The sequence below is a fragment of the Mustela lutreola genome, chromosome 13 (assembly GCF_030435805.1).
Source record: "Mustela lutreola isolate mMusLut2 chromosome 13, mMusLut2.pri, whole genome shotgun sequence".
Classification (NCBI taxonomy): domain Eukaryota; kingdom Metazoa; phylum Chordata; class Mammalia; order Carnivora; family Mustelidae; genus Mustela; species Mustela lutreola.
The window spans coordinates 79,636,012-79,654,998 of NC_081302.1; the positions used below are offsets into that span (position 1 = coordinate 79,636,012).

The 18,987-nt window shown below is 36.9% G+C and overlaps 1 protein-coding gene across 17 annotated transcripts in view; it reads right to left on the reverse strand.

The window, feature by feature from the left end:
• The window catches only part of LOC131813749 (nucleoporin p58/p45-like), a 46,471-nt gene that overhangs the window by 24,587 nt on the left and 2,897 nt on the right, over positions 1-18,987 (reverse strand). For 3 of the 17 annotated variants that reach the window (XR_009346938.1, XR_009346936.1, XR_009346933.1), the window contains exons 1-3: positions 4,700-4,846; positions 1,547-1,794; positions 120-324 (exon numbers count right to left, since the gene is read on the reverse strand). Coding sequence is in view for 1 of the 17 variants with exons in the window: in XM_059144213.1 (XP_059000196.1) it covers positions 15,520-15,545; positions 15,975-16,010; positions 17,486-17,671 (248 nt within the window). In the remaining 16 variants the exon portion in view is untranslated. The other 14 variants (XR_009346945.1, XR_009346943.1, XR_009346944.1 and 11 more) reach the window with 11 other exon arrangements.

Consider the following 18,987-nt stretch of genomic DNA (forward strand, 5'->3'; position numbering starts at 1 on the left):
AATACATTCCATGAGTTTGGGGGAAATCGGAGAAATTACAGATAAATTATGATATGTTTAGCACTAAAAAAAACTAAAAAAAAGAGGCAAGTTAACAAAATAAATTAAAAAATTGATACCTGAAGAATTGGGTCTCCAGCAAGAAGTCTTCCATCGTTGGCGATCACCCCATCCCGACAGACTTCCTGGATAACAATGTTGATCAGTGGCATTTCATTGCTGCCCACAATGCTAATTCCGCTGAATATAAGGATCAGACCGGTGAATTTCAATTGTAGTAATTATGCCTTCCGGAAAACTAACTGGCTGCTGGCTGCTGCGTAGCTGCCAAGTTAAAAACGAGAGGGAGAAAAACAGGTGGAAAGAAAAACGTTTTATATTTTGATTATCTTCAGGTAAGTAAGTTATCGTCTATCATTAGTGATTACCTTATGTTAATAGAGGATTCATAACAAAGCAATGCCACAGGATAAGAAAAAGAGAATGACCAAAGCACCAATAGATAAGATTAGCAAAACACTTCCTCTTTGAAAGGTGATCAGTAAATAATCAACAAATAACTACTATGCATCAGATCACTAGGGACCACACAGTGATCTGATAAAGAAATATACAGACAATATCATCTTGTCCTAATTGATCAGAGAAACTCTGACCCATGAAACAGCTGTAAACAGTGCAAGGCAGTACATATGAAATAAAAAAGACAAACTCTGTGACATACAATCACTGTAGTTGTTGATAAAATAACCACATTAAGCAAGAAGAGGAGGGTCTTGATCTGAGCAGTAGGAGATAGAAGAATTGTTATAGCCATGGCTGGGAAAACTGGGATTTGTAGAAAAATTGGAATTTTCATAAGAGATAAACCTATTTAAAAGTAAGACAAAGGGCCAACTACTAAGATATGCCCAAGATCTATGACTAGACGTTTTCTGCCTGTTTCCTGGTGGGTCATGTAGACAGATCAGTGGCTGCTACCAGAGGACAGCAATAGTCAGACACATGGCCTTGGGAGTCAGATACATACCTAGCGATTTCGTGGCTCTCAGACTTTGACCAATGACTCCCTGACTAAGTTTCCACATCATTAAAAAAAAGCCAGTATTAGTACAAGCATTCAATAAGTTAATATATGTAAAGTGCCTGGCACAGTGCTGACACAGAATAAGCACATAGGCTGAGGTATTATTTTTGTTCTTCTTGATGCTGTGGATTTCTTAGTCAAGAAGCAATAGGCTTCAAACAAACAAACAAAAGAAGCCTGCTGATGACCAGTGAATTTGTGGACTACAACAGAAGAGGGGGAGGGGGAAGGATAAGCCTCAAGGTAAGACTCGCTTTCTGTTTCTAAATGGCAAACTGTTAGACTTGTACACTTAAAGGGTGAATATGTGATACGTGAAGCATATCTCAGTAAAATTATTTGTTGAAGAGGAAAAACAACAACACCCCATGTAGGGAAAGTAATAGGGAGTACTGAGAAGAAAGGAAATATCTGATTTGAAAACAGATGAAAAGCAAAAGCAAGGTGAAGAGCACATACTGTCAGTGGCCGTGTTCTCCTCCAAGGCGGGGTTGTCCAGGCCAGGCTCCTCAGGCCACGGGGGCAGAGACGCTGATATCAAGCTGCACTCAGCAGGTGCTGTGCCTGTCCCTGAACAGTCCGTTTCGAGGGATAAAGTACCTGGAAGATCTATTACAGTGGTTCCATTTTCATTCTCAATCTCTGTCTGAGCTTTATCAGTTTTCCTCCTTTCTAGGGCAAGTCTCCGATGAGAAGCTCCAGGACATCTAGAGAGAGAGCATTAGGGGGTTCCCAGATGATTTGAAAGGAAAAATGATTGACAGCTTGTGCCCCAACAACAGAATAGCCACTGCTTCATTGCCAAACTCACCTAGAGGTAATCCACAAGTGGTATGTAATTCTCATTTTAACCTCTGCTCAAACTAAGTTCCTACCACACTGTGTAGCAAACTTAAAACAGGCGTTGGCATAAATAGTGGCTTCGTGCATGTCTCGAAAAATACTTCAATAAAAACCTGTATTCAGATACATACTAGTCCCAGAAATACACCAGCACAGTTGATGGTACCCTGCAAATACTATTCTGAGATCCTGATTGCATAACCCCCTTTTCACAGGGATGGCTTAACTCCTTAACAGGAGTAGAAATAGCAGTCTTCTTCCACAATGTGCTCCTGCATCCAGACTTGGACCCTGAGTGACCTGTTCCTTTCCAATCTCAGGGCCAAGGGTACACATTCATTTATTAGTGAGAAGCAATACATCTGAGGCTCTGCCACTTGAAGAAAAGCAGAGCAAAAGCTCAAGAGGCTGCGTATGGTGGGTGGCGGTCTTATGTCTAGGACTGCAGACTTCATTCAATGATAGTGTTTTTTAAAATCTCAAATTTCATGAAAAATCAAGTATAGGATAAATTTATTGAAAACTGGAAGCTATCCCTTAGCTGTAAAAGTAATGAATTGCCCCTCACAAACTAAAGATAAGTTATGGGTTTCAAGTTCTTGCAAAAGATTGCTCTGGAATTTCTTTATTTAGATTTTTCTCATTCCTGGTTTCCTCATCACCTTATTAAGAGGACAAAGGATTTCCCTTCTGCACTGTTGTGCCGCACTCCAGGAAATGTTCCTGCAAGGACCTGACAAGTAACTTGGAATATTGTATCACTGAGAAAAACGATTTTTGTCAAGTAAGTAGATTGCATAAGAAATGCATTTTAAAACTATTTCATTCAATAAAAAAATGGTGACAAAAAGTGGATCATAAAACAATACTTGAGATTAAAACTATAGGGAAAGATTCAATTCCCCAAATGCATATCACACACTGGTATCCATATGCGTAACAGCCAGTCTTCGATGGAGAAACAGACTAGGAACAGGGTTTGGGAAGGAAACATAAGCAGAATGTGCACAGCTGCGAAAGAGCCTAGCTAACAACTACAAAATCCTAAAAACTAAGTAACTGTAAAGCCCCTCCTATCTTATCCAAGAATATTTTTTTTTTCTGTTCTTTCTTTCTTTTTTTTTTTTTTTTTTTGTCAGAGAGAGTGAGCACAGGCAAAGGCAGAAAAAGAAGCAGGCCTCCTGCTGAGCAAGGAGCCAGATGTGGGACTCAATCCCAGGACTCTGGGATCATGACCCGAGTGGAAGGCAGCCTCTTAACCAACTGAGCCAACCAGGTGTCACCATGAATAAATTTAAAACTGGATCCCTGAAGTTGTTAGGTAAAGAACCAGGTATACTCACATCCCAATGGAATAGCAAATTGCTAAGAGGGACTAAAGACAGGTATTTTGTGTGATATCACAGAGAACTATGGAAGAACGCATTCATCTAGCACTCAGGAAGGTTACAGAGGACTACGCTACACCCACCTTTAAACAGATGGGGAGCTGGGCACACAGAGACGGAACATTTAGCCAGGAGGAGACGATGAAAGACTTCAAGCTACACAAGGGAGGCAACAGTGCCAACAAAGAAAAAATGACATAGATTATACCATAGAAAGAAAAAACAAGTACATATGAATGGCAAAAAACATGAGCCTCATTAACATTTATAACTAAGACATAAGACTGGCAAGTCATCAGAATATTTAATACTTAAAAAGCTTAATATAATTTTTATTTAATGGATGACAGATTTTTAAAAAAATATTTTTCTGCCTTGCTTGCATATAATAGCAATTTAGCCAGCAAGTACTCTTAGGAAAGAAACTAGTTAAGAGTATCAGCTCTTCCACTATTGACAACCTCTTCCATTTATTAACAACCTCTCTGCCCATATTCTTATTTATATAACAAAGATAAGACGGCCTAACTCATAGAGCTGTCATGAAAACTAAACTGGACTACTATAAATTGCTTAAAATACTGCCTCATAAATAATCAGAACTCAATACAAACTAGTGACTACTAGTATCATAGCAACTTAAAAGTACTCAAGCTAGGGATGCCTGGGTGGCTCAGTTGGTTAAGCAGCTGCCTTCAGCTCAGGTCATGATCCCGGCGTCCTGGGATCGAGTCCCACATCGGGATCCTTGCTCGGCAGGGAGCCTGCTTCTCCCTCTGTCTCTGCCTGCCATTCTGTCTGCCTGTGCTCGCTCTCTCTCCTGCTCTCTCTGATAAATAAATAAAATCTTAAAAAAAAAAAAGTACTCAAGCTAGGGCTCCTGGGTGGTTCAGTTGGTCAAGTGACTGCCTTCGGCTCAGGTCATGATCCTGAAACCCAAGACTGAGTCCTGCAACTCACTCCCTGCTCAGCAAGGGGTCAGCTTCTCCCTTTGACCCTCCCCCCTCTCATGCTCTCTTTCTCTCTCTCTCAAATAAATAAAATCTTTTTTTAAAAAGCACACATGCGGGGCGCCTGGGTGGCTCAGTGGGTTAAGCCACTGCCTTCGGCTCGGGTCATGATCTCAGGGTCCTGGGATCGAGTCCCGCATCGGGCTCTCTGCTCAGCAGGGAGCCTGCTTCCCCCTCTCTCTCTCTGCCTGCCTCTCCATCTACTTGTGATTTCTCTCTGTCAAATAAATAAACAAAATTAAAAAAAAAAAATTAAAAGCACACATGCTATACAGTTTTCTTACAGAACATCTGTATCAAATCTTATAACCTATAAGACTTAAATAAAACGAAACAAAACCCTACAATAAAATTACTTTAAGTTAGTTTACCTGAGCAGTTTCTGTTTTCAACTTGTCAATACTGAGGGTGCTCCTCTGTAATCCACTGGCAGCCAGTGACAGAGTTTTAATATCTTCTTGTACTTTAAGCATGGCTTTTGAAGACATTCTACTAATTTCTTCTTGTACCTGTTTCTGTTCCTTCACAAATTTCCTAAAAAGATACATAAAACTGAATTCCAAAAAAAATACTCCTTTGGTTTCCTATAGGAAAAAAGTATATTTACTATAGGCTGGTCAGAGTCCTAGTGTTTTTTAAAAAGGAAATATTAAAAATTCATCCACAGTTCACATGCTTTTTTCAGATTGACAATAAAAGAATTTTAATTCCCATTATTCTGCTTTGTTTATAAAAATATTAAAATTTTTACCAACACCCAAGTTAAAATGTTTAAGAGGAAGAAGAGATGTTCCACTTAAAATAGATTCTAACATTCTTCAACATGATATATCTAATTACATTTGACACACTTACTGGAGGTTTTCAACATCCTGGCAGATGACAGGAGGGAGATTTTCATCCTTCAGTGCTTTACTATCCCTGAGAAAAATGCCACAGATAGATTAAAGCCATTGAGGTTCTAAAAAGCTGACAGCTGAGTTCCACTACGGAAGTGTTAAAGGGGAGGAGGTAAAACAAATATTCCCCATTTATAGCTCTTATGGTTCATTTCAAATCTCTTTATAAAAAAAAATGTTGTTTCCTGACCTTTAAAATAGCTTTAACAATTCATCTGACAGGGAGTTCTCTTCTAAAAGGACTGGCACCTATCATAAGTACACATAAATGCATCTGACCAAATGTTTAAGAAAAAAATTAGAAAATACAAGAGATTAAATATTGAACTAAGTTCCCCTGGCTCAAAAACTCTATGCCTGACCTTTTATTAAAGAAAGTCTACAAACTTCTCATAATAGAGATTCTCATTATATTTTACTTGATTTTTAGAATTTCAATTTATTCTTCAACAAAATAAAACCTAGGGATAGACTAAGGGAATCATAAATATTTAATGAGAATAGGAAGAGGTGAAATGTGGCATGCTGTAATGGAATTATGAGTTAAAATTCAGTCACAGATCTGCTACTACTTCCTTGATAGAACCTGAAGCAAACCTCAGTCTCCTACAGCTTTCTCATTTATGAAATAGGGCTAAAGTATACAGAAGATATTTTGGAGGCATGAACTTGATCATTTATTTACACATGTTTTATCTAATGTAATACAAATTAGGTGAGAAAATGTAAGTGCTAGTAAAAATAGTGATCTTCAGACCTATCTGATGTATATTATAGATAGAGGCTTTTCTCCCTCTTCATCATCAGAAAATAAATGGGACTGGTATAGTAGTTTATATAGAAAAGGTATATATACCTAAAACTGAGCATAAAGTATTCCAGAAAGCATTGGTTATAAACTTTCCTAATGATTAAAAATTAAAGACCTGACCTTCCAAAATCTTTCCAGAGCATATGTTTATTATTTTACTTTAGACAAAAACTGATTCAAAGAATTTTTCTTCTAAATGTCTATATAGTTTCTTTTACTTCCGATGAAACCACCTGCCTATAAATTAACAAATACAATTCTTCAAATAAAATACTTTAAAAGTTAAATTGTAAACCTACTCGGTCTTGTTCCTGTTTTATCACCTAGAAAATTCAAGAAGCTTTATGTAAAAACAGGTCATTTAACAATGTATTCCAAATTCAATTTTAATTTAACACAAACTTAGGTATAAATAGAAACTTCTAAGCATTTTTCGGACAGCCTCGTAGACATCATATGAGGTCACTTGTCACAAACTCCAAACAACATACTATGGGGACATATTTGTATACACATAAACAGATAATTACGTAGCTGATTTGTATCTATTTCTTTCAAGGGAGAGATTCTTCCTCTTTCAACTATCTTCTATGAAAAATATTCTTGCTTAGCACAGTTGACCTCCTGCAAGTTCTACTGGATGCTTTCTTAGGTTCTATCAGTTTAGAATACTAAAATATGTCAGACTACCCGGATGTCTCTAAATATTTTACAAAAGCAGAATTTTTTTAAAATGATGTTTTTAATGTGTGCAGATAGATCAACATGAGAAAGCTTTCTCATGAACACTTATTTAGTGGTTATCATTATTAGTGTATGTCTAAAAGTAGAAAAATAAAAATGCTCCATCAGCAAAATGCAGTGACTTACTTTCTGCTTTCCCAGAATTTACTTCACACTGCAAAATAAGACCTGCTTAATGAAGGAAATACAGGAACACACAAAACTTCATCCCATCAGAGAACCTTAATGGTTCCTCTTTCAACCTGTTTTGGCACTTACACACACATTTTTAAATGTGATCGGGATGACATAAGTTATGTGCACATATTTTCTCAGGATGTTGAAATTAAGTCTTTTTCATGTCACTTAACATGATTTTAAATGACCATAGAATACTGATGACATAGCTGTATCAGAACCTTTATGCCCAACCCTCTTCTTAACATGTACGCATTTACTATATAAACAATGCTGCTACAGTCAATGCCTTTATCTCCAAATACTTGTGCATGACTTTATTTGTATTCCACAAAAAGAGGAATTTATAGGTCAAAGATTACATCAAGGAAAACCTACGTATTATCAAACTGATCTTTAAAACAACTGTTCCAATTTATCTTCCCACCTACTACGAATAAGTAATTTTTCCGTCACACCCTCAACAACAATGGACATTTTTCTGAAACAATCACTGCCAGTACATAGGTGAGAAATGCCACTTCATTATCATCTAAATTCATATTTCTGACAATACTAAGTAAAACATTTCAAATATTAATTAGACAAGTCTATTTCTCCTTGAGTGAATGGTCTATTCAGGCTATTTGAGGTATATCTGAGGTATGTTTCTCACTGACTTCTCAGAGCTATTTCAACATTAAGCATATTAATTATCTCATACATATACTTTATGTGTCTATTTCTAAAATGAGAACTTAATTCAAGATACATCTCAATTTCGGATGTTAAAATGTGAAGAAAAAAAGCATCTAAACAGCAAGTATTTTACTTCCAACCTGTCCTTTACTTTTTGCCTTTGTCCATAGGGTTTCTTTTGTTTACCTTTTTAATCTAACTACAATTTATTTTTCCTTACTTTGTATGTTGATATTTCTCTTTCATAGTTTAACATTTCTGAAATTGATATCCATGTTCTACAGATACAAGCCTTTGACTGGATGAGACACAGTAAGATAAAGGAGGGATTTAATTTTTATCCCACAGACTTCAACTTTTTTATTCATTAGCGTCCTATTTTGCTCTCTCTTTGATATTCCATTTTTATTATATTTACAGAAGTCTCTATACACACAAACCTGCGTATATAAAACTTAGGCCTGTTTTTGGCCGACCGTGGGCCCTGACTAGTCCATCTAGCTTGGCATCTGTAATACCTGTGGACTGCTGTCAAAGCTCACTGTCAGCACTCCACCTCTGTTCCTGCCCTCCTGCACATTATCTTCCACATGGCTGCCAGAATGCTCTTCTTCAAACACGTATCTCGTGTCCTATTATTCACATCAAACCCCTAGCGGGTCTCAACTGTCCTCCGTGTAATTACAAAACTCTTTAAGATGACATACACGGCCCTTCCCTTTATGACATCTGGAATCTGATCTTCCCATGCTGCAGCTCGGTGGTTTTCCAGCAGTTTGTCAAAAGAGTAATCCTTGTCTCTAGATCTTACTCCATGCTGCCCCCACTTATAGACCACTGCTTCCAACCCCTCTTCATCTATCAAACCCAATACAGCAGGTCCAGGCTAACTGATGCAGCTGCTAGGGAAACAGAGAAATCCTTTAGATTAATAAAGAACCCCTGGACACGTATAGCAGGTTAAAGGAACTGGATGTGCTATATCAGGTCATGTGCACTTATTCTACATACTCCTTTGGTTCAACTCTGAGGCACAACACAAGAAGAAGACAATGGGGGAAGGTGGAGTGGTGCAGGGATGGGTGGGGAGGGCGCGAAGGGAGATTAATTCCTTATATTTCTCTTACTCCTTTGCCTCCACCAAATCTTTCATGTGGAGCCTAAAAGCAATTGCAATAAATAGAGAAACAGTTTCATAATTAAAATCAAAGTAGTTCAAGGGTACCAGACTGCTTCAGCTGATTAATAAAAAAAAACTGCTAAAACATCTAAGATAATTTCTTCTAATTTTGATGCGGCTACAAAAAAATAAGTAAAACCAAGAGACAAACCCCTATGTTTAAAAATCAATTTTCGGGGCGCCTGAGTAGCTCAGTTGTTAAGCATCAGCCTTCAGCTCAGGTCATGATCCAGGGTCCTGGGATCAAGCCCTGCATCAGGCTCCTGGCTCAGCAGGAAGCCTGCTTCTCCCTCTCCCACTCCCCACTTGTATTCCATCTCTAGCTGTTTCTTCTTCTCTATCAAATAAAATTTAAAAAAAAGTAAAATAAAATAAAAATCAATTTTCATTCAAAGTTATCCTAAATTTTCTAAGTTTAAAAGGATTTTAGGATAGCCAGCTTTTAAAACAGTACTTCACCCTAGAATCCTCTACATCCAAATAAAAAATTCTTGAACAGATATATGGACACCTTCAACTGTTAATCATTCTAAGTTTTTCAGAGGATTCAATGCAATACGAGAAACATGCTTTCATCAGAGGCAGAAGACACAATGCAAGACAAAACAAAGAATCATGCACAGGGAATCAACAAAACTAAAACATATTTCAAAATGAATCTGGATTGGTAATTTTAAAAAAAGAATATTCAGCATTGCAAGAGCACAGTGAGAACGGCATTTTCATACTGGCTGGTGGGTAATCAATTGGTAAACTCTTTCTAGAAAGTAATTTTACAATATTTATCAAGAGTCTCCAAAACTCTCCCTCTCTTTAAGCCAGTGATTCAGTTTCTAGGTATTTCTCTTTAAAAAATAATCAAAAATATGAATGAAAATTTATAAGAAAAACAAACACATAGAGAGCATTCATTATGTGCCTGGCTCTACTGAAGTCTTATAAACTGTAATCCTTGGGCCAACAATGTCAAGTAGTTACTGTTCTTTTCCCCCACTTTACAGATAAAGAAACTAAACACAGAGGGATAAATAACTTGAACAAGGTCACAGAGCTTATCAACAGTGGAGGGGATCTGAAGCCAGATTTCAGCTCAAGTCTATCCCCTTAAGCTACAATACCACATTGCCTCTCCCCATAAAGATGCTCAATATGTTGATACTTCCTAGAATATGCGAACTGAATACAAACACTAATAATGGAAGGACGGCTGATTAATGATGCATCGATTCATAAAGCTGATTTAAGCAGCAATAAAACACTCCTAAAGAATTACTGAACTGACAAATATTGGTGATATAACATAGAGAAAGAACAGGTTACAAAGCAATCCAGTTGACGTTTGAACAATGCAGGGATTAAGGGTCCTAAACACCCAGGCAGTTGAAAATCTACACATAATTTGACTCCCCAAAATCTTTACTAATAGCTTCCTGCTGACCAGAATGTTTACTGACAATATAAAGTCTATTCACACACACTCTGTATGTGATATGTACTACATACTGCATTCTTACAATAAAGTAAGATAGAGAAAAGAAAATATTAAGAAAATCGTAAGGAAAACACATTTACAATACTCCACTTTCCTGGAAAAAATTCACATATAAGTGGACCTAACCAGTTCAAAGCATGTTGTTCAAGTATCAACTTATATACCATACATGTGTTCATGATCCCAACTTAAGAACATATATTAATACACACACTGATAGCTACATAACCGTATGCATAAACAAAACTCAGTTTTCTATGAAAATAAAATCTTAAACACATAATACACAAAAAATTTGTGAGATATAAAGTAAATGTAAAAGTAAAAACTTTACTACTGAACATGTAACTAAAAATCTTACTGACATAGAAATTTAAGTTACTGTTAGAACAGAACATTACTTACTCTTTTTATCTGATGAGGTACGAAAATCTATACCACCAAGACCTTCATTGCCTGCAGTTGAAGTAGCTGCTGTGATTCCCAAAGTCAAGCCTAAAGCATTCTGTCCAAGTCCTACAAATAAACCAAATATAATTTACAAAGTCTTTACAATGATTTTCCCTCAATGGACAAAATTCTCAAATGCTTTCAAGCTGGATCCCATTTTTCTTCATAATTGGTTTAAGCAAATAACATGGAATAAGTCTAAAGCTGGGATTTAATGGTGTATGTAGTCTGGATAATATAATTTTAACTTCTTTACGTTTTAGGTAATTTTTTAAAGTGTAGACACACAATGTCACATTAGTGTACAACAGTGACTTGAAAACTCTATACATGCTACGTTCACCACAAATGTCACTACCCTATCTGTCACCATACAACCTTATTACAATACCACGGATTATATCCATCCCTGTGACTGATTCCATAACTGGAAGGTTGTACCAACTCCCCGTCAGCCATTTTGCCTGTCCTCCCTACCCTTTCGGACAACCATCAGTTCTCTGTATTTATGAGTCTATTAATTTTTCTTTACTAAAAAGGCCAGAGTTTATCTGTTAATTCAATAAATGTGAACATACTACTTGTTTTTTTTAAATCCTCCTGAAAGCAGTTTTACTTTGTACATTTCCAGGTGAATACTTCTTGTCCTCTAGTCATGCTTTGTAATTGAATACTTTTTAAATTATCAAGTATTGGATGTGTTAATTAACTTGATGGGCATTTACAATGTGCACGTATATATGAAATCACTATGCTCTACACTTTAAAAATCTTACAATTTTACTTCTCAATTATACCTCAGGAAAGCTGGTAACAGATAAATAAATTACATAATAAAATAATCTGGTAATGATTTATATGATTTCAGCCAATCTTATAAATCTTATAAAGCAAATAGTTTCATTATTTATGAAATGTAAAGAACTGAGAGTTAGAAGCCTTAAAGTTCAAACATCAAATTTCATACACCCAAGCTTTTTCAAAAAAAATTTAATGAAAGAAATAGACTTCATTTATTTAAATCCTACCTCACTGACAAAAGGAATTGAAGGGGCTAAACTATAGTTAATCTTAAGTCATGAAGGTATACTTGTAAATCAAGTAGCAAAATTTTCAAGACCACGCATTGTTAAATCATCGAAGTCCATGCATTACCAAGCTCACATAACTGTGGTTGTTTTTGGACAGATGCTATTTACTTTAAACAGAGGAAACACCAGATGTACTGAATAAAAGCAGGGGATATATGAAGAGTGGATTTAAATACTGACAATGTGTGAAAAAAAAATATAGCTAAATGAATGTCCATTAAAAAAAAATACACAGGGGTATGTTTAGTTAGCACAACCATAAATCAAGCACTGACGTGTGTCTAGAGCCTAAGAAAAATTGTAGCAGGCCTAAAAACTCATTAGAAAGACACAAAAACAATCCTCCACCTCCCCTTTCTGTTATTTTTGTGTTTTGCTCTCATAGGACTCTTTAGGAGAGATGTTTAAACACTTATCCTTCAAAGAAATGTATGTTACAGTCATCCAGTGATTCAGTTATTAGGAGATATTTTGAATACCTACAAGGTGAGACTACAGTGACAAAGACAAGTATCTGAAAGATAATGCAAACTTGAATGCTACAAATTTTTACAGATTATCTTCACCAACTCCTTTTTTCCCCTTCCACTGATCCAGAGTTTCTTCACTAAATTTAGTACCTGAACGGAGGACATGAAAGAGCTGTTTAATAGAAAACACTAGGTCATACATGAAAGAGCTGTTTAATAGAAAACACTAGGTCATACTCCTTCATCTCTCCCACACGACCAAGTATTAGACACCTAGGAGGTGTTGAGAAAAACTTCTGATATTAAATAGCCATTATACATGAACCTATGTATTACTGGGAATGCTATGATTTTAACATGTTTCAATGCCAAAACATATGTTTTTCCTAACACATAAATTGTTAAAGAGAAATTCTTGATATTATATTGCTATGTGAGATAATTATACAATGTTTTCAAATCGGAGGAAAGCTCTTCTCTCTCCTACATGGTATTATATTACATTATATATAGTATCATGGTTCCTCTATTATTCATTCATTTAAATTTATATATAAATAATTTATAGTATATCTTAATACTCAAAACATCGACAGAATCCTTAACATGAAGCTAATTTCAAAATAAGAAAGAAATGAAAAATCAATTCAAGATGGAAAATATGAAGTATTCTCTGCCAATTGAATTGATACTTTAGTATTTTGATTGACTAGAATAAATTTAATACTTGTGTTCTAAAACCTTTTCTTCGAAGCACGCTAATACCCTTTCCTGATGCCTGTAATGGAAAGCCATTCTTAAAACCAGGGCTTGAAAGGTCAAGTTGTTTTGCAACGAACTTAGATACCAAATGATCCAAGACTCTACAACTACCATATCTTGATAAATTTCTCTAGAATAGTTTATAGGCTCCTTAAACAGGCCCTTCTTTTTTTCTTTATATAGTCAGTCAATACTGAGAAGCAGAAAACTTCTCAAGTTATCTTGAATAAGGTGGATACCTACATTCACTAGCCAAAAACAAAATAAAATTCAACCACAAAACGTGACTTTTCCATTCTGCCTCACCTGCTGGAGTTGACGTCAGAGCAGACGAAAGAGTAAGACCACGAGCTGAGGTAGAAGTAATAGGGAGAGCAAATGGTGTGGCAGATGCGGCAGGTTTACTGAATCCTAAACTGAAACCTGTTGCAGATGCAGATGTAGTAGCTGGCGTTCCTGAGTCAAACAAACAAACAAATCCTATTTTACCATGACTGTATATGTATTACATCGGTTTCAATCAGAATCCCTAAAAGTTCGTGACCCTACTTTTGTAGCTAGAAGGATATGTGGGTAAGTATGAAAAAGGAAAATATAGAAGTTGGAGCCAAATCATGATGAATAATTAAAAGAGGATGCTATGATCTTAGGAAAAGCAAGAAAAAGTCCCATCAATGTGGTCATATTGAAATCCAATTTCAGTTCTACCCCTGGATTTACCTAAAACAGCACTTACCCTTCCTTTGCTCTATACTCAACAGAAAAATATTCCTCCCCTCCAACGCTATTTAAACCACCATTCTCTACTGTTTCCTCTTCCTGTACTTCTGTCAACTCTGGCTACTCCTTCCAGTCTGCTTTTGTCCATCTCCTTCCTCTGTTCAGTTCTTAAATGATACTGCCTACGGCTCCAGGCCTGCTCCCATACTTCCCAACTACAGAATCTCAGCTAGGGCAACACGGGTCTAAATCTACACCTACCCAAGTCTCCACTGGTTAGCTCTACCGGGATGTCCCTTAACTATCCGCCTCTACGCCTCCCTACACAAAACGTTTCCTAAACCCCCTGCCGTGGTCCACTCAGTTGCTCATGCCAGAAACCATAATCAGCGCTGACATCCCTTCTCTCTCTTGCATTCTACTATCCACAAATCCTGCTGATTCTACTGCAGAAATAGCTCTGGATTACAAGCATCCTCAAAACCCTTAGCTCAGGTCATCTGCCTCTCAAGAACAATTATAACCTCTTAATTTGTTTCTGTCCCTCTAAACTTTAATCTTTTCTTGGAATTATTTCAGTTACTTTAAAAAAGAAGAAGCAAGAACACCAACAAAAAAATAATACCCTGGTGATTCTCTCTGACTGAAGGCTCTTATTAGCTCTATACTATCTCTACCCTAGAGTCAAAAGGCGTGGCACACAACCACCTTTCCTATCTACTTCCAATCTGCTCTTCACACCCCCTCTCTCCCTACCATTCCCACTTCTGAAACCTAAATTCTAACCAAACACTTTTCCTACTTCCCTGAGTCCCCTTATGACTGGGCAGTTGCACGTCTCCATCAGGAATGATGTTTCCTGCCTCCAAAATAAACTTCTACTCTTATCTTCCTCTACTTCTCTTGGTGCCTTTCATACATGTTAGAGCACTTATCAGGTCATACAAGAACATGTTACTATACCTGCCAGTCACCTTCACCTCATCACCCACTGAATGCCTTACTCATGCTCATGCTCTTGACAATATTAGTATCACCTGCACCACCAGTATCATCACCACACCAACAGCTAATACTAAATGTTCAAAGCATTATGTATACCCAAGGCCACAGAGTTAGGAAGTAGTAGCTGCTCAAAACTATTATGAGGAAATACATAATGACCTGCATTTTGGCTTTCATTAAAGGCACTGAGAGAAGCAGCTGCCAGAAATTAAACTTCTGGATTGCCCTTACAACAACCAGAAATTCCTGCCAGGATACAGTGCTCTAAAATCGAAATGGGTTCTAAAATCTCAGAAAACAAGAGAATCCAACTGCTTGCCCCGAAGCCAATCCTGTCCAAAACTCTGGTAGTGAACAGATGGGTTACACTTTCTGCTGGTCACAGGTGAGTAGCATCCAAATGAACAAAGTCCACCAATCTTTGGTTTACTTCAAATGTTAATTAAATTAATAAATTTAACTTTGACTGAGTTTCCTCACTGTCCTTTCATTCATTCATTTCCTTTGACATTATTTTTTTTTATTTTTTAATTTTTTATAAACATATAATTTTATCCCCAGGGGTACAGGTCTGTGAATCACCAGGTTTACACACTTCACAGCACTCACCAAAGCACATACTCTCCCCAATGTCCATAACCCCACACCCCTTCTCCCTCCTTTCACATTAACAACTGTCATCCTACTTACTCACATTCCCTTCGGCGTATCGCTACAGAGAACCATGGCATTTTTGAGCTGGAAAGAAATACAAAAACCTTTCAGTCCTACCCTTGTTTTACAGATCACCAAAAGCTGCCAGATACTACATGACTACCTAAGACCTCACAATGATTTGGAATTACAACCAGGGCTTAATTCTAAGACTTCTGGTCTAGAGTTTGTTGCCATTTTTTTTTTCCACTAAACGGGTTCAAATGACTATAAAAATACAATGTAAACTAAACCTCCAGAGAAAAAACCATTTCTTTACTTAAAGGTTTTTCCTGAATTAAAAAGTCATTGACTTTTTTAAAAACTCCAGTACTGAAAGGCTGTATAATGAGTCAGTGTCTGTGATCTATTAGGTTCCTTACATGCTTCCTTCTATACCCCAGCTCTGTGAGATAATAAGAAAGAGAAGAGAAGAAAACCAGAGATCTGGGTACTTTCCTCAAAAATTCTTACCCAGAGTTAATCCTGTAGTTATAGTTGCTGCTATTCCTAGGGACAAAAAGAGAAATAAAATTTAATCATCAATGGCAGATGACATTTTGGCGGGGTTATTACAAGGGCAAGACTTAGAGTCATCCTCAGGATATGATACTACAACAACCAGTATCTTCTACCATGACCGCTAATAGAAACGTTCTTCCTAGAGCACTGGTTTTCATATTACCGGCTATATATAATTATATAGGGAATAAGATTTTTAATGCAAACAAGTACTGCTTATAACAACATTAGGCAAGGAGAAAAAAAGCTACTCTAAGCAAACACTGGCACACAAAGTCGTTTCAAGGAGCTCACTGGAGGCTCCCGCATTCCTGCAGTTCTTACATTTTCTATGTGTGGCTATGAAAAGTGGCAATCAATGCTGGAATATCAATGCATAAAGTGGTAACAGAGACCAAGAGGCCCTGTGGGTACAGAATAAAGAGTAAATAAAGAAATAAGCTTTTGAAATGGCAGCATTACTGACACATATTTTTAATAACCAAATATCTTTAAGTATTAAAAAACAGATTTTTATTATCGAAAAGTCTACCAGAAACCTTGACCTTTTGCCCTTTTCCCATCGAAACAACTCTTTTAATAATATAAAAACTTAAAACGTCTCTTAGGAAGGTAAATTATAATGTTATAGCAAGAAAGGATGCTGACTGCCCCATATATGCAAATTAAAAAACGTCCAAATTGGTAAACTTGATTTATCTTCACTAAGGTGAAACACTGCATTATATACTCTCATGTAAAAATTAAATTCTTTATATTTCAAGAGGTATATCTTTTTGTGTCAAGTATACCAAAAAAGAAGTTATTTTGAAAAAAAATCTTGGGATACCTGCGTGGCTCAGTTGGTTAAGCGGCTGCCTTCAGCTCAGATCATGATCCCAGGGTCCTGGGATCAAGTTCTGCAATGGGCTCCTTGCTCAGTGAGGAGCCTGCCTTTCCCTCTGCCTCCTGCTCCCCCTGCTCATTCTCGCTCTCTCTGATGAATAAATAAAATCTTTCTTTAAAAAATCTCGTTTCTTCAAATTTGTTTCTCTTCTTTTTTGAAGATTTATTTATTTTTGAGAAAGAGCTTGGGGGAGGGGGGTGCAGTATGCATCAGGAGGATAGGGAAACAGAGACAGAATCTCAAGCAGACTCTCCAAAGAGCTTAAAACCCAAAGAAGGTCTCATTCTGCAAGCATGAGATCATGACCCGAGTGGAAATCAAGAGTTAGACCCTTAACCAACTGAGCCATCCAAGAACCCCTAAATGGGTGTTTTCGTTTATACTAGAATAGATCATAACCGATGTGAGGCCTACCACTGGCCCTTAAGTCCACATCCCTATATATCTTTCCATCTTAATATTTACCATTTTTTAGGTCTGACACCAATGACAATCCCTATAAAGGGCAGAGATATAAACCAGAACCTTAAAAAGAATATCCCATAGCTACTCCCTGAAATGTGACAATCCTCCTTACCTGTATTTGTTCCTCCAAGAGTGAACCCAGTGGTAGGTTTCGATCCAAAGAGCCCGGTTCCAAAACCACCTGAAGGAGATGTCGTGGCAGGAGTTGCAGTGCTTCCAAGAGTTCCAAATTGAGACCCACTGAAGGGTTGCTTATTTATAAAGAACACAAAATAAAGTCTACTGGAACCAGTATTTCCTAAAGAAAAATAAAAATTAACTCCTCAAGGTTAAACACCTTCTTTCTTTTCACATATTCAATATATTGCCATAGAATACAAAAAGAACTATCAATTTATTTTTAACCAACCCAATTCAAATATTCTCCTGTTCTCTTTAAAAATAAGACACATACAAAAGATTTCAGATCCCAAGGAAATCATAAACAGTATCACAAATTCTCCTTTTCTAAGTTTTATTGACAGTTAGCATATTTTAAAATGGCCACAGAGCAATCCTATGAATGTGGATCATTTTCCTCTTGAATGACTCATGTATAGTCCATATTTCTAAATACATTTTTTCTTTCCCACTACTATATAAAGAAAAATAAAACATACTCAGAAAAGTTCTTTTAAGTGATCTTTGCCACCTGTCTGTTGCTTTATCACCATATTCATGGATTTAGGCAGGGACGGGGGATACAGTTACTTTTCTTGTCACCAAAACAGCATCAAGAACTGGGGTAGGGGAGAGATGAGGAAAAGGACTAAACATAACCTGGCAAGAGGAAAATACAAAGTAAAAATTACCCTCTATCCAGATTATGTGTTCATAAGCAGAAATTCTCTTCAGAGTTTCTGAAAGCTCAAAAAGAACAGCTGGTGATAGCAAGTGATGTGAACAAAGTTCATGACTTTCAATGTTCTTATCAAAACTCAGGTGCTCATATTTGCTATCTATAGTGGGAGAACAAATTATTAAAATAATCAAAATGTCTCAACAACCTAACACTCCAAAAATTGTACAGGAGAGTTAAAAGAGACTATAACACATAACATAATGGGAGCTCCCATTCATCCTATATAGGTATCTTTATTCTGTCTTCCTGCCCTTCCAAACAGACATAATCCCAAGAGAAGTCAAGGTCAGTTTTAAAAAGCTTATGTCTGGGACACTGCAATTTAAGGAGGTAGCGGTGTTATGGCTGGGTTCCAGTGCCAGCTCTCCAATGTCCTGGGACTTGTGTGACATAACTTAGCCTTCTTGATCCTCTGTTTCCTCATATGCAAAATGTTAATAACTGTGCCCACTTAACAGATTTTTTGCAAAAGATTGAGAGATTATGCATGGTGAATTAACTTCACTTAATAAATGTTATTACTGTCATCATTAGGAACTTAATAAATTCAACTAAACACATTTTATACACTGTATTACACCAGCCAATCACTGTGAGGGGAACAGAACTTGAAACCAGTCATCAACACTGAGGAGGGGGTCAAAAAAAGGGTCCTGGGATCGAGTCCTGCATCGGGCACTCTGCTCGGCGGGGATTCTGCTTCCTCCTCTCTC